This window comes from Gekko japonicus, unplaced genomic scaffold (genome assembly GCF_001447785.1).
Source record: "Gekko japonicus isolate JY-2015 unplaced genomic scaffold, Gekko_japonicus_V1.1 scaffold707, whole genome shotgun sequence".
NCBI lineage: Eukaryota > Metazoa > Chordata > Lepidosauria > Squamata > Gekkonidae > Gekko > Gekko japonicus.
Genome location: NW_015164686.1, coordinates 512,877 through 527,726, shown reverse-complemented (window position 1 = coordinate 527,726; position 14,850 = coordinate 512,877). Strand labels below are relative to the sequence as shown.

General features: G+C 47.3%; 1 protein-coding gene across 1 annotated transcript in view; it reads left to right on the top strand.

Moving 5' to 3' along the window:
* The window catches only part of ADCY2 (adenylate cyclase 2 (brain)), a 200,078-nt gene that overhangs the window by 80,854 nt on the left and 104,374 nt on the right, over window positions 1-14,850 (top strand). The window contains exons 5-7 of the mRNA XM_015409355.1: window positions 3,120-3,231; window positions 5,394-5,521; window positions 13,542-13,700. Coding sequence (XP_015264841.1) covers window positions 3,120-3,231; window positions 5,394-5,521; window positions 13,542-13,700 — 399 coding nt within the window. The remainder of the gene's footprint in view (window positions 1-3,119; window positions 3,232-5,393; window positions 5,522-13,541; window positions 13,701-14,850) is intronic.

Sequence of the window (14,850 nt, the reverse complement as noted above, 5' to 3'; positions counted from 1 at the left end):
CTTGAACTTTAAATGCATTCTCAAAGCCCCCCCCCCCCCGCCAGCCGGCTTGGAGAAGGCATTTGTCTCTTTAAATCCCTTCACCAAGCCAGCCGGGGGGGGGGGGCGGCTTGGAGGACACATTTAACATTAAAGTTGCTTTCTTTCCACCTCTCCCTCCTTCCCCCATCTATTTGCTTTCTTTCCACCTTTCTTTCTCTCTCTTTTTCTCCCCTCCCTCCCTATCTAAAATTATCAATTTAATATGAATAAAAGCAAATGTGCATATTTTCCAATAAAAATATGTGTGTAATATTTGTTCACATCTCGTGGTTCTCAAACATCTGACATTTATTCTATGTGTCTCTTACGTTAAGCAAGTTTGGCCACCCCGATATACAGGTATAGTGCATTGATTCTTCAGAAGAGTAGAAGCAGATAATCTTTCCCTGTCTTCTGACATGTTTATTTTGGAAGACTGCTGAGTTTAATTGGGTGTGCAAAACTTAAAAGCAATCTACATAATGAAATATTATTGCTGTAACTATAATCATTTCAAATTGGTCATGGGAAAGATGGCAAACAAGAGGACCCCCTCTTCCCTTGTAGCTGATGAAAGATTTCCTGGCTGTCTTGGCTGCAATCAGCACTGATTAGCCATGACTATTTCAAGCTGATTTTTTAGCACACCACACACCTTGAAATGCCTTTCAGTCTGTCCCAAGATTGCCTTTCATCGTTTGTTGCTGAACCCACTTCGGGAAACTTTTTCAAGGATAAATGCAGTGAAACATGGTCCTTCACACTGAGGTTTTCTTGCCATTTGGGTGCCAAGTGGCAACGTTTCTTTTTCTTCTTAGCCTCCCTTATGACATGGTTGTCTTTGTGTGACTTCCTCATTTTTTTCTGCATGCTTTTCCAAACTATGTTTGATCCAGTTTTGAGAAAGCACAAGGGGAAAGAGAGCAAATGGACCACAATGTCACGAGGAAGCCCCCTGTAGTTTGGCACCCAAATGGCAGGGTAAATCTCCATGTGAAAGACCTCCAGTTGCATTAGCTTCTTCTGGAAGTTCTAGAGAAGCAGGGTCTTCTTCAGGCTCTACAGAACCTGTAGGAGCTCCCAGGGAAGACAAAATAATATCAAGTCGAATGCATTAGCTTCTTCTGGAAGTTCTGGAGAAGCAGGGTCTTCTTCAGGCTCTACAGAACCTGTAGGAGCTCCCAGGGAAGACAAAATAATATCAAGTCGAATGCATAAGTTTCTATTCACATTCATCCAGAGGTAGAAGCAGGGTCTTCTTCAGGCTCTACAGAACCTGTAGGAGCTCCCAGGGAAGACAAAATAATATCAAGTCGAATGCATTAGCTTCTTCTGGAAGTTCTGGAGAAGCAGGGTCTTCTTCAGGCTCTACAGAACCTGTAGGAGCTCCCAGGGAAGACAAAATAATATCAAGTCGAATGCATTAGCTTCTTCTGGAAGTTCTGGAGAAGCAGGGTCTTCTTCAGGCTCTACAGAACCTGTAGGAGCTCCCAGGGAAGACAAAATAATATCAAGTCGAATGCATTAGCTTCTTCTGGAAGTTCTGGAGAAGCAGGGTCTTCTTCAGGCTCTACAGAACCTGTAGGAGCTCCCAGGGAAGACAAAATAATATCAAGTCGAATGCATTAGCTTCTTCTGGAAGTTCTGGAGAAGCAGGGTCTTCTTCAGGCTCTACAGAACCTGTAGGAGCTCCCAGGGAAGACAAAATAATATCAAGTCGAATGCATTAGCTTCTTCTGGAAGTTCTGGAGAAGCAGGGTCTTCTTCAGGCTCTACAGAACCTGTAGGAGCTCCCAGGGAAGACAAAATAATATCAAGTCGAATGCATTAGCTTCTTCTGGAAGTTCTGGAGAAGCAGGGTCTTCTTCAGGCTCTACAGAACCTGTAGGAGCTCCCAGGGAAGACAAAATAATATCAAGTCGAATGCATTAGCTTCTTCTGGAAGTTCTGGAGAAGCAGGGTCTTCTTCAGGCTCTACAGAACCTGTAGGAGCTCCCAGGGAAGACAAAATAATATCAAGTCGAATGATAAAATTTGGATCCACGTTCATCCAGAGCTTAACTGAGTGGTTCTGACCCTATATACCAAACCTCTGCCCTTTGAAGGTTATCAGGGGATTTCTTAGAACCTGATGTTGAGGAGCTGCTGACTCCCCTCAGATTGTGGCCCAGTTGAACTACCCCTTCTGGGTTTGTGGCACCATTAATTCATCCTCATCTTCAGAAAGGTGTTCGGATTCCAAGTTGGAAAGATTTAGAAACCATCTGGGTAGGTGGCTGAGGCTTAGGCTCAGAGTCTGACGCATTGCCCATGGAAGAGTCAGGGAATCTGGTCACCCCATGGAATACCATTCCTTGACATCACCAAGTCATTAAAACAGAGCTGCATAAATTGGTCCTCATCAAAAACTTTGCTTGTGAGTAAGCTGAGCTTGGCACAGAGCTGACTTGTGTCTTGAAGGCAGATATTCCAAAGGCAGGGTGCCAGTATCCCTGTGTTCTCTCTCCAGCAATGAGCTGCCCAGATCGAGGAAATAAACAGACCAAAGAGTGGCACTCTGTAGCCTTTCCAGTGTCACCTAATCCCTGGGGATCATGGGGGGCGATTTCTCACTAGAGCTGCCTCGCAGCGCAGCCGCCGTTTGCCTTGACACAAACATGTCAATTTCACACCCAAAGCTGCGGGGCTGCATTTTGACTCGCAGCTTCGCCCAATTTCCTCCATAGTTTCATGATCCTGTTTTTTGAGGATCACGAAACTGCGGAGGAAATCGGGCGAAGCCGCGGGTCAAATGCAGGCCCGCAGCCTCGGGTGTGAAATTTGCATGTTTGTGTCGAGGCAAACGGCGGCACTGCGAGGCAGCACTAGTGAGAAATCGCCCGGGGTGTTAACCTTCTGGCTGAACTTGTCTACAGTTTCCGTCTTTGGCCCAAAACCACGGTCATGCATGGGCTAGAAGCCGGTGCCTGTTCTGTAGGTTTGACCCTGGTGCTCCTTCAATCCTTGTTTGTTTTAACAAAACAAAAAAATCTTAAGGAGTGAATCATTACTACATTTTAAAGGAAGAAAGTGGTAAATGCCCGTTGTTTTTCTTGTAGCATTTTGTATGCCGATATTGTGGGATTCACCCGCCTGGCTAGCGACTGCTCCCCCGGAGAACTCGTGCACATGCTGAATGAGCTCTTTGGGAAGTTTGATCAGATAGCAAAAGTAAGTATCTGCAGAGGCTTTGAACGTTATTTGCCAGGGGTGCAGAGGAAGGAAACCTGTCCTGGACCCCACAAACCCCACAAGGCTGAAGGCCCCCCATGTTTATCAGGCAAGCGAGGCTGTGCCTGTATGACCTTTCACCATTGAACATCAGTGTAGTGCCTTACAGAGTCCAACAGGACGCTCTGCCCGTCCAGTGAATGATCAGATGTGAAGAAGTGAGCAGTGACTCGTGAAAGCTGCCATGGTTATTAATGACTACATCATCATGAAATTCCACTATAATTCCACTATGAAACTCCAATATCATTCTTGTATTGATGTTCCATGCTGTGATTCCTATTACTGACAGCATTGGAGGGGGGGTTCGGAGGGGGGGGACTGTAAACATGAATAATGGTATAAAATTGAGTAAAAGCTAAGATATTATAAAACCATAAAACCGAAGTTATAAGCAATTAATTGAATCAAAATGTACCCACTAAGATCAGTATGAACTAGTTCCCATAAGAACAGCGTTGGCCCGTATTTTCTTTGCGGCCAAGGCAAATAGAGCCATTCTATAGGATATACTGGAGCTGCGGTGGCTCAAGTGGTTAAGACGCTGAGCTGCAGGCTGTGGAAGGTCGGTAGTTCAGCAGTTCGAGACCTGAGTGTGCTGCATGACGGAGTGAGCTCCCGTCTCTAGTTCCAGCTCCTGCCAACCTAGCAGTTCGAAAGCAAGAAATTGCAAGTAGATAAATAGGGACCACTTCGGTGGGAAGGTAACAGCGTTCCGTGCGCCTTGGTGTTTAGTCATGCCGGCCACATGACCACGGAGATGTCTTCGGACAGCGCTGGCTCTTCGGCTTTGAAACGGAGATGAGCACCGCAACCCTAGAGTCGGACTCGACTGGCTTTCGAGCAAGGGAACCTTTACCTTTACCTTTAACTGGACTTACTCTGCTTTAGAGGAGGGGCAGAGGGTGTGTGGGCATGACAGACAACTTTGCAACAACTGGCATTTGTTTCCAGCTTAGCGTGATGTGATTGCAAGCCTCATAAGATCCTCCAGACTCCATTGGATGAATGTGAAAATAATTGGGGGGGGGGATTTCGGACTTCCTAACCTGAGGCTTGCCATAGTGGTCCCCGAGGCTCCCTCTAAGCAGTGGGATGCTGTGAGCAAAAATTCTACTTTGTGAGCTACCGGCATTAAAGTTGTGGGCGAGCAACTTGGCTACTGCATACATTAGTTTGCTCTGGAGCCGTCCATCCAGAGCGAAGACAAAAACGTGTGAGCCGGAAGCTAAAAAAACGGTCAGCTAGCTCACACTAACTCAGCTTAGAGGGACACAGTGGTGGTCACCTTATGTAAAGGGGGAGGGGCATACACGAAGGTGCACTCTGCTTCCTTTGTGCCTGAGCAGTGCAGGGAAGATTTCTGGCGAGAGTGGGCAAGATTGTTTTGGGCATCATGGCCACTGTTGCCAATGGCCTTATCCCCAAGGAACCCCAGGGCACTGCAGAACACATGCTGTGCATTGCTGAACGAAAACCTGTAGCCTAATCTTTGAATGTCTACTCAGAAGTAAGTTCCACCGAGTCCGGCGGAGCTCATTTCAAGGTAAGCACAGATAGGATTGCAGCGCTAATGAGGCAGCCTAGCCACCTGTGTTTTGGAGTGGATTAAAAACCACGCATTTGTGTGTCGTTTAAAAGACTAATTATATTGCCACAGAAGAGGCTCGGGAGAGCAGCAGCGCAATTTGAAGGCTCGGCTTTAGGAAGCGTCGTGGTTATTTGAGCAAGGATTCGAATGTGAATGACAAGAAATATCCGGTGTTAGAAATTTCAAGCCCAGGCCCAAGGGAGCTCTCTATTTTTGTACCAGGCAGGAGAGGTTTTTATTTAATTTCCTAGGTCTCTGGGTACTGCGTAGCCTGTGCGTGCTTCTGATTTCACACATCAGGAGGAAAGTAGGTCAGTGTAAATGGGATGCACATAGCACTCTCTTCTCTTTTCAGCTTGCACATTCAAGCCCCGCTATCTTTCCTCTTCCTTATCTTCAGATGGAATACGTTTGATAATGTTGGGCCTGTCCCACCAGCCCAACACTCCTGATTGGTGTTATGTAGATGTGTCAGCCATCTCCCATCTTAACTGTTCTCCTTTCCCTTTAGGAAAATGAATGTATGAGAATTAAAATCTTAGGAGACTGCTACTATTGTGTCTCTGGCCTCCCGATTTCTCTTCAAAACCATGCCAAGAACTGTGTGAAAATGGGCTTGGATATGTGCGAAGCCATAAAGTAGGTATAGACATTTCATACTTTGATGATATTCTTATCTTTTTAAGAAAACGGGTGCTTCTTTTACATTTGGGCTATATGTCAGTAGCTTGCTTTTTGTTCAAGCACTGAATCTGGGGGTGGGGTGTGTGTGTGATTCTGGGTTCTTCCACATTCTGATTTTCATCACTTGCGTGTTCTTATTGCTTCAGGGTTCTCCCCCCCCCCCATGTGTTTTGCTCTCTCTAGTTGTCCCAGAGGGAGCAAAATGCATGTGGGAAAGGGGGGGAGGGACCCAAAGCAATAAGGACAAATGAGTGAGAACAATGGCAATGGGGAAGTGTTAAGTCACTCACTTAACAAAGCAGTCGGAGAGTAATTCAGCAAGAACACAACTTTATTCTTCAACTCGAACACAACTCCAACACGGATCAACATCTGATAGCCAGAACAGCCTTTACATTGCAGCTGCCCTGCTTTTAAACATTCCCGGCTAATGTAGCCACACCTACTGTACAAATACCAACTAATAAGGTTGTTCACATAAGGACCAATCACGGATGTTCCCGCTCAGGGAGCTTGCTAGAAGGTGATTGGTTAGGTGCTTCCTGGGCTAATAACACGATTGGATGGATTTGGATCCTAGCCCAGGACGAAGCTTTACATTACACTTCAATTAGATGTTTCACAACATATCATGCATTCAAGGCAGCTTTGAATACACTACAGGAAGTGGCCACAGTCTGCAGCTGCTTCCGTGAAGAGCTTTACAGCCTTTGGGTTGGATTAAGCAATGTGTAAATGGAAACAGAGATTCACTTAGCGAAGTTCTGTTTGCACAAGCAGTAATGCTGGCTATAATGCAATATAGACCAGTAGCCGTTAATTAATTGTACATGTCTCAGTCTGATTAAGTGGTTAGAGTGTCAAGAGTAGAATCCAGAAGACCCAGGTTCGAATCCCCACTCTGCCATGGAAGCTGGCTGGGTGACACCTGGGGCCTGTCGCACGCTCTCAGCCTCACCCGCCTCCCATGGCTGTCGTGAAGGTAAAACAGAGGAGAAGAGGATGATGTCCGCTGCTTTGGGTCCCCCCGCTGGGGAGAAAGGCAGGGTGTTAATGCAGTGAGTAAAGCAAGTTGCAATGCAGGGTGGGACACAATAAGTTGTATCTTAGCGCCAACTGCCCGTCTGGTCTTTTTCGCATGCTCCTGCTTGTGTGAGGTCTCAGACGTGCACGGACGTCTTCTGCTGGATCCAGCCATTGGGAGGATAAGTGTATGAAATACATTACACTGGAGTTGGAGGATAACCTTATTTATTTTATTGGATTTATATCCCGCCCTCCCTGCATAGCAGGCTCAGGGCAGGTTCCATCAGATGTAATAAACAACATACAGTTAAAACGCCAATAAAATACAACAACATTCATCCAGTACAAGCTATAGTTAAAGACCCACGGAGGTCATCTCTTTCAAGTTTTGGTCCTTGGATGGTCATACAGTTCTGGCCCACTGAGGGGGGGCAGTAGAGAGAGGGGGATGTCCACCGCCCTAACTGAAAGCCTGGGGGAAGAGCTCCGTCTTGCAGGCCCTGTGGAACTGTAAAACGTCCCTCAGGGCCTTGATCTCATATGGGAGCTCACTCCACCAGGTAGGGACCAGGGCTGAAAAAGCCCTGGCCCTATCCGAAGCAAGACGGGCGTCCAAAATGTGGGTTGGCAGATCGTAAAGCCCTTTGGGGCTCATGGAGGGCGAGGCAGTCTCGCACATACGCAGGCCCCTGGCTGCATAGGGCTTTAAAGGTAAGCCCCAACACCTTGAAACGGATCCGGAGACAATAGGCAGCCGGTGCAGTTCGCGCAGCACCGGGTGGATCCGCATCAGCACAGACAACGGTCAATAACCCGTGGCCACTGTGTTCTGCACCAGCTGCAGCTTCCGGAGCAGAATCGAGGGCAGCCTCACACTGAGAAAATTACATAATCCAATCTGGAAGTGACCATTGCATGGGTCGCTGTAGCCGGATCCTGGGGGGGTGAGATATGGGGTCAACTGCCTGACTATGGACTTGGGCACTCCATAGTTAGTGAGGCATCCAGGAATACCCCCAGGCTCTTCACCTTCGGTGCTGGTACCAACAGGGCTCCATCAAAGATTGGGAGCCCATTCCCCAATCCCAATCCCCTGCGACCCAGGTACAGGACCTCCGTCTTCAATGGATTCAATCTCAGTCTGCTCTGTTGCAACCAACCAGCTGTCAGGACCCACAGCAACAACGGAGTACACACTTACGGAAACGTTATACTTTTATTGAAGCCATAGATGCATGGACAGGAACACTGTTAGGAATAACCAGTAACCTATGCACATGGAAGGTTAAAGCAGTTTCATATTTGCACTATCCAATTATGGAGGTTCCCGCGCATGCCTTGAGGCCTGGGAACTAACGGTTACCTAAAGCAAAACAGGTACGAGCTTCCCACGGCTCATCCCGACTGAAGCCAAAGCAATCTCCCCAGCTCTCCTCCAGCAGCCTTGAAAGATACACGTTACAGCCAAGCAGCCATTAAGCGAAGGGAAAGGAATGCGCATGAGAGGGGGAAACATGAGAACATCAGAACCATTTGGCAGCTTGCTGACACCAGCCATGGCTTGTAGTGCCCTGGGGCAGAGTCTTGGATGGCCATCCATCAGTAGATGGAGCTGGTTGTCATCTGCATATTGGTGACAACCCAGCCCATATCTCCAGATAATCTGGGCAAGGGGGCGCATGTAGATATTAAACAGCAATGGGGAGAGAACTGACTCCGCCGGCACACCACATTCTAGCAGGTGTCGCTGAGATAACCCCCCCAAATGTCCCCCTCTGCCCCCGACCTTGGAGAAAGGAGGTCAGCTGCTGCAAGGCAAACCCCCTTATCCCTGCATTGGCGAGGCGGTGGGTCAATTGTAGTCAACTGTATCAGACGCTGCCGACAGATCAAGAAGTATCAACAGCGCCAATCCGCCTCAATCCAGGTGTCTCCAGAGGTCATCCACCAAGGTGACCAACACCGTCTCCATCCCATAGGCAGGGCAAAAACTGGAGTGGAGGGGAGCAAGTATATTAGCATCCTCCGGGAAAACCTGGAGCTGTGTTGCCACCGCCTTCTCCACTACCTTACCTAGGAACAGTAGGTTAGACACTGGGCAGTAGTTTGTAAGAACTGTAGGGTCCAAAGAAGGTTTTTAAAGGAGGGGGTTGCAATTTCAACATTAAAGCACATAACTCAATCTCCCTTATAAATAAAAGCCGAATGGTGGTGGCACTTCTCTAGAACATTCCACACGCTCCGAAATCAGTTTGCTCTCTGATCTATCATTCAGAGGGTCTCCCTATCCACTGGCTGCTTTGCCTGAGTCCTGCCGCCAACATTCTAAACATTTTGCTCTTCCTCTCCCCCCCATAGCCAGTCAGAACACAGAGGTCATTTGCATATGCAGCCTCATTGGCCTTTGCCTCGGACCACAGAGGTCGTTTGCATATGCGGCTTTATTTGCTTTTGCCTCTAACATTCTAAACAGTTTGCTGTTGTGAGGTAAAATGTGTCCAATCTCCAGGTGAGGGCTGGAGATCACTCAGAATCACAACTGCTTTCCAAGTGGCAGAGATCAGTTCCCCTGGAGAAAATGGTGGACTCTGTGTCCTTATATGCTGCTGAGGTGGCCCCCGTATGACAGCCAATGTGACGTAGCAGTCAGGGCTTCAGAGCACGGGAGAGGCTGCAGGTGTGTGTGTGGGGGGTGGAAAGCTGAAGAGTGAGGGGGAAATAAAGATAGGTTGATAATTGGCTGGGCAGGAGATAGGGTTGCCAACTCCAGGTGGGAAATTCCTAGAGATGTGAGGGATGGAGCCTGGAGAGGGTGAAGTTTCAGGAGGCGTGGGACCTCAGACAGGTACAAAGCCAAAGACTCCACCCTCCAAATCAACTATTCCCTTCTGGGGAACCATCGTTGCCAATCTCCAGGTGAGGGCTGGAGATCACTCAAAATTACAACTATTCTTTAGGTAGCAGAGATCAGTTCCTCTGGAGAAAATGGTGGACTCAGTGTCATAATACCCTGCTGAGGTTGCCACAGCAAATTGACACTGAGTGTCCAAGGCCGGGGCACCCCCCCAGAGCCTCTTTCTAGAGGCCGTTGTATTTATTTCCACAACGGGCCTTTTTCCTAGTTATAATACAAAATTAAAACTTAATAAAAAACACTGTTAGAAAACTGGTCTGAAAACACCACCTTCAATTGGTGTTTGGTTCTGCAGACAGCATTCAGAACAACACAGCTTGCCGCATGGTTCTTCCTTGTGCCACGTGGTGGTTCTTTGCCAGCACTACACATTCCGAATTACGTCTTTCATTGGTACAGAAGCAGTTTAGGTGAACTGGAGGAACTGTGGGGTGAGAAGTGCCATTGGTGGTGTGGAGAAGACACCACGCAAAGCCCATTCTGGGACTCTGCGTGGTGTAGTGGACCAAGCGTAGGAGATGAGCCAGGAAGACCTGGGTTCAGGGCCAAAGTACACATTACAGATTTTGGCGAGTTGGGTCTGGGTTCCCTGCAGTCACACAGCAGCTGTGGCAAAAGGGATTTTTAAAGTCTGCAGGGGCTAGTCTTGCCAAGTCCCCCCCGGGGGGGCGGGGAAACCCCCGTCCCAGAGGCCCGTTCCCCGCCACCGGCGGATCGGGCCCCAAGGGGAACCCCACCCCCAAAGCATGGGACATGCCCGGCGTCAGCACATCACTTGGAAGTGACGCAGCCACACCGGGGGCATGGCCGTGGTCATCCAAGGGAAAACTCTATGTGTTTCCCTCGGATTACCGCAGCCCCGCCCCCGGCGCGCCCAGCGTGGCTGCATCACTTCCAAGTGGCGTGCTTGCGGTGCTCCCGGAGCAAGCCGGGAGTCCCCCGCTGCGGCTTAAGGTAGGACTTGCTAACCCTAGCAGGGGCCAAATTCAGCTTGGGATGACTGCATGGTAGGTGGCCTGAGTCCCTTCCCCCCCCCCACTGTCTCCTGTGCTGAATTGGGTCCCTGAGAACTTAATACCTTTCCCTTAAGCTGCTTTGTGAATTGGGGGAAAGCGAGTTAGGTTTTGGAAACCCAGACCCAACTTGCCGAAAAATTCATAATGTATACTTTGGGCCAGATCACCGCTTGTCCATGAAGCTCATTAGGGTGACTTTGATCCGGCTCCCACAAGGTGGTGGTGAAAATAAAAAGGGACAATTCCCTCATGTGCCCTTTTATTTAAGGAAGGCTCTTTAAGGAAGGATCGGATGCAAAATGTGATAGAAGGCTGAGCGTATATCGTTATCCACAAGGCAAAGGTGACACAAAGGATGCCCTTTAGTCAAGAGTAACGGCTATTTCCATTCAAGCTGACAGAGGAACTTACAGTCTTCGTTATAGCAGTAATATTTGTTAGACATCCCCCAATGCCCCTATAAAAAACAATGAGTAACATCTTTTATTATATGCTTGAGCATAGCTCAGCAACTCTACATCCCTGTTAAGCCGCATGCATTCCAAATGCACATTGCACACTTGGCAGTTTTGTCTTCACTCTGTTATTAGACGCAAAGTTTAATTTGCGTTAACATTCTCCTTTTTGGGAATAATTGCTCCAGTTTTCATTCGTTACTCATTTCCCCCTGTTCTCTCCATTGCATTTTTAAAGGTACCCCCTCAGGGTCCCAGCTTGATTTTTCTGAAATAAATTCCTGTTAAGAAAATGCTCCTGCGGCTAACAAAGAAATGCTTAGAAATGAAAAATAGAGTGTACGTTGAGTTTCCGAGGAGAGTAAGTGGTTCTCTTTCCCCTCCTCTGTGAATTCTTCACCTCGAAGGGCGAACAGGGCCACTCTGCTCCTTTAGGAAATTTGTGGGCATAAGAGCAGCCTGAATAGCCCAGTTTAGCCTCATCTCATCAGAGCTGGGAAGCTAACCAGGGTTGGCCTGGATAGGAGACCACCAAGGAAGGCAAGGGCTGCCACACAGGGGGAAGGGATGGCAAACTAGCTCTGTATGTCTCTTGCAGATGGGGTTGTCATGAGTCGGTTGAGACTTAACAGCATGTTATTCATTTGTCGTTGTTGTTTTTTCTTTTATTTTGTGGCCCCAGAACAGGTGTAATAGTTTGCCAAGTTCTTGATAATAACTGAGCTGCATTATTCTGTAGCATCTGGAGTTTCTGGATTGTCTTCAAGGGGTAGACCCATGCAGAGTGCATTACAATGGTCTAGCCTAAGGGTGTGCATTCAGTATTTCCCAAACCAAATAGATACCCAAATAAAGCCTTTTTGGCATTTTTTCGGGTATTTATTGGGCCGAATACCAAATCAGAGCATCTGTTCAGTAGCCGAATAGAGATTCCTGAATACTATTCATTTATTCGTGTTGATAAGGGGGAAGGGGGAAAGCTCCTTTCCCTCCCTTGGGCTCCAGACTAATACCAGGGACTTGCGCTCCCATCCTGGGATCAGTTTGCTGTCCCGCCCCTCCTTGCTTCCCGTCAGCTTCCCATTTGTTCATCCTGGCCCCGCCAGTGGCTTCCACCTGCATGTTGCTGCATATCCAGTTTTCGGCAAGACTGCAGCAATCCACAACTCCTCCCCCTCAGCATCCACATACTTAAGAGGGGAGGAGTTGCAAACAGTTTGATGATAGTTGAATATCTGCAGTAAACAGAATAACTTACTTATCAACAACAGTATGATAAATATGAGCAGATAACAGAGAAATTCTACTTAAAACCTGCCCAAGTAAATTGAGATATGGTATACAAAATACAAACCAGAACCCACTAATGTAATGCAGTTTGATACAGTTTGTTAGACATTCAGCTGAAAACATTAAGAACAGAGTTTTAAAAGTTAATTATTCTCTGGGGGGTTTTTGTAAAGTTTATTTATATATTTTCCGTTACAAAAAAAATGTAAATTTTCTTTATACATAACATTTTTGGAGTGTACATTATACATTTTTTTTCCATCCATATATTTACTTTAAACCACCTTTTCTTAAAAACGTTATCATCTCTCCCTGCTAATATCAGATTTAATCTGTCCATTTCCACTATTTCTAGGATTTTTTCCATTAATTCTTCTCTTCTTGGTATTACATCCGATTTCCACTTTTTAGCTATGAGGATTCTGCTTACTGCGAGAATATATAGAATGACACATAAGTCTTCTCTATTTATTCTATCTGGAATCATGTTAAGCAGATAACTTTCTGGGATAAGTAGATCATTATTCTCTGTTGAAATCTGCAGAATGGAAGTCAGAATGACAAGAATCTAACAGTCTTATTATCTAACAATCTGTGTTGCTTATCAATTTCAAAGATCGATTTTGGTTTAATATGTTTATTTAAGGCCCCGGCCATACATGCCGGAAAACGCGGGGGGGGGGGAGGCATGGGTATTTGCGCGTCGCATTCTGATTGCCCATTGTGCGATCAGACATGACGGCAGCGCACCGGGGTTTCGTCCTTCATCGCGCACTGCAAAGAGGATGGCCGGGGGGAATAGGCGTGCGCCGGCGCGATCACACCGAACGAGTCCATCCCCAGCCCGTGGCAAACCATTTGCTAGTAGATCTTTGCAGGTACTTTTTAACTGCGCATCTTCGGCGGCATGCCACGGGTTGGCCATGGGTGCGCTACGCTTGCCAGATGTTGCGGTGTGATCGCGCCCCGAAAATCCACCCAGCATCCGTGCCTTTCGCGCGGCAAATTCTCCGTGTGACCGGGGCCTATATTGAATTATTTGTGAACAATCACATGTAACATTTTGTTATTGTGTTTTTTATCTTGTGTTTCTTATATTAATATGATTTTTACATGTTAAATATTCATATGATCATTAAACACGTAAACCTTGCTCCTAAATAATCTGTAAATATAAATGGCTATGAAAAATATGATATCTGCAATTATTGACACTGTTTGCTCTTGTAAAGTCCATATACTACTACTCATGAAAACTGTATCCTCCATAATAGGAAGGTCAGAGATGCAACCGGAGTCGATATTAATATGCGAGTGGGGGTGCACTCTGGGAATGTCCTTTGTGGTGTGATTGGGCTGCAGAAATGGCAGTATGATGTATGGTCACATGATGTTACCCTGGCTAATCACATGGAAGCTGGAGGAGTTCCAGGGTAAGTCTGGCCTCTATATGGATTTTAGTGCATTTTCCCTATAAAATTTTTTAAAAATGGGATAAATAGGTTATTCCAGAATGTCGTTGGGTAAATCTTTCCTTTTTGCCTTTGCCTTTCGCTTTCCTTCTTTCCTCTGCTATTTGTAAAGCCTCATCAGAAAGCCACTTTGCTTTCTTGCATTTCTTTTTCTTTGGGATGGTGGTGATTGCTGCCTCCTGTACAATGTCACGAACCTCCGTCCATAGTTCTTCAGGCACTCTATGTATCAAATATATTAACAGGGATTATATATTAACAAAAAGAGAGAGAGAGAGATTTATTTATTTACAAGTAGGTTCCAAGGAACCGATCAGCAGCTCAGGTCTCCAGACAGACTAAAGAGAAACCTGGCTGAGGCATGTTAATTTAGAGGGTAGTTTCAATTGTCTTTAATACTTTCAAGCAGGGCTCTAGTCGGGGGGGAGCTCTCAGGTACGGAGCTCCGGAAGAGAACCTCTAGGGGGCGGGGCGGTCACGTGGTGAAGCCCCGCCCCCTTCTTTACCCCGCCCTCTGCTTCGATCCTCATTCCGTTTGGGAATGAGGATGAAGCAGGAGGGTAAGTAGCCGGGCCTTCTGACACACTTCCGGTGATGTCAGGGGGTGTGGCCTTCTGTCACTTCCGGTGATGTCAGGGGGCGTGGCATATGCAAATAAGTTATGCTAATGAGTTATGCTAATGAGCTCCGGCAGCTCTTTTTCTACAACAAGACCCCTGCTTTCAAGCATAAACAGGCTTCCACCAATTAGCCACTAGGATGGATTCTCACACACACAGGATTCCACCCCGTACCAGCCTGCCCTTTGCTAAGAGCCAGGCACAAGGTCTGCTCATTGCCAGAGACAAGCCTAAGAATCGGGTACTCTGTTCTCCAGGGGTCATTTCGTAGAAAAAGAGCCAGGGGAACTCATTAGCATAACTCATTAGCATATGCCACACCCCCTGACATCGCCGGAAGTGTGTCATAAGGCCACACCTCCTGACATCACCGGAAATGTGTCATAAGGCCACACATCCCGCCCCCAACGGTCCCGGCAGCCGGTGCCGGCCTTGCAGCTCCACTGCCGAGCCCCATGAGGGGGCCGGCGGTGGGCCTTCAAGGCCGGGGG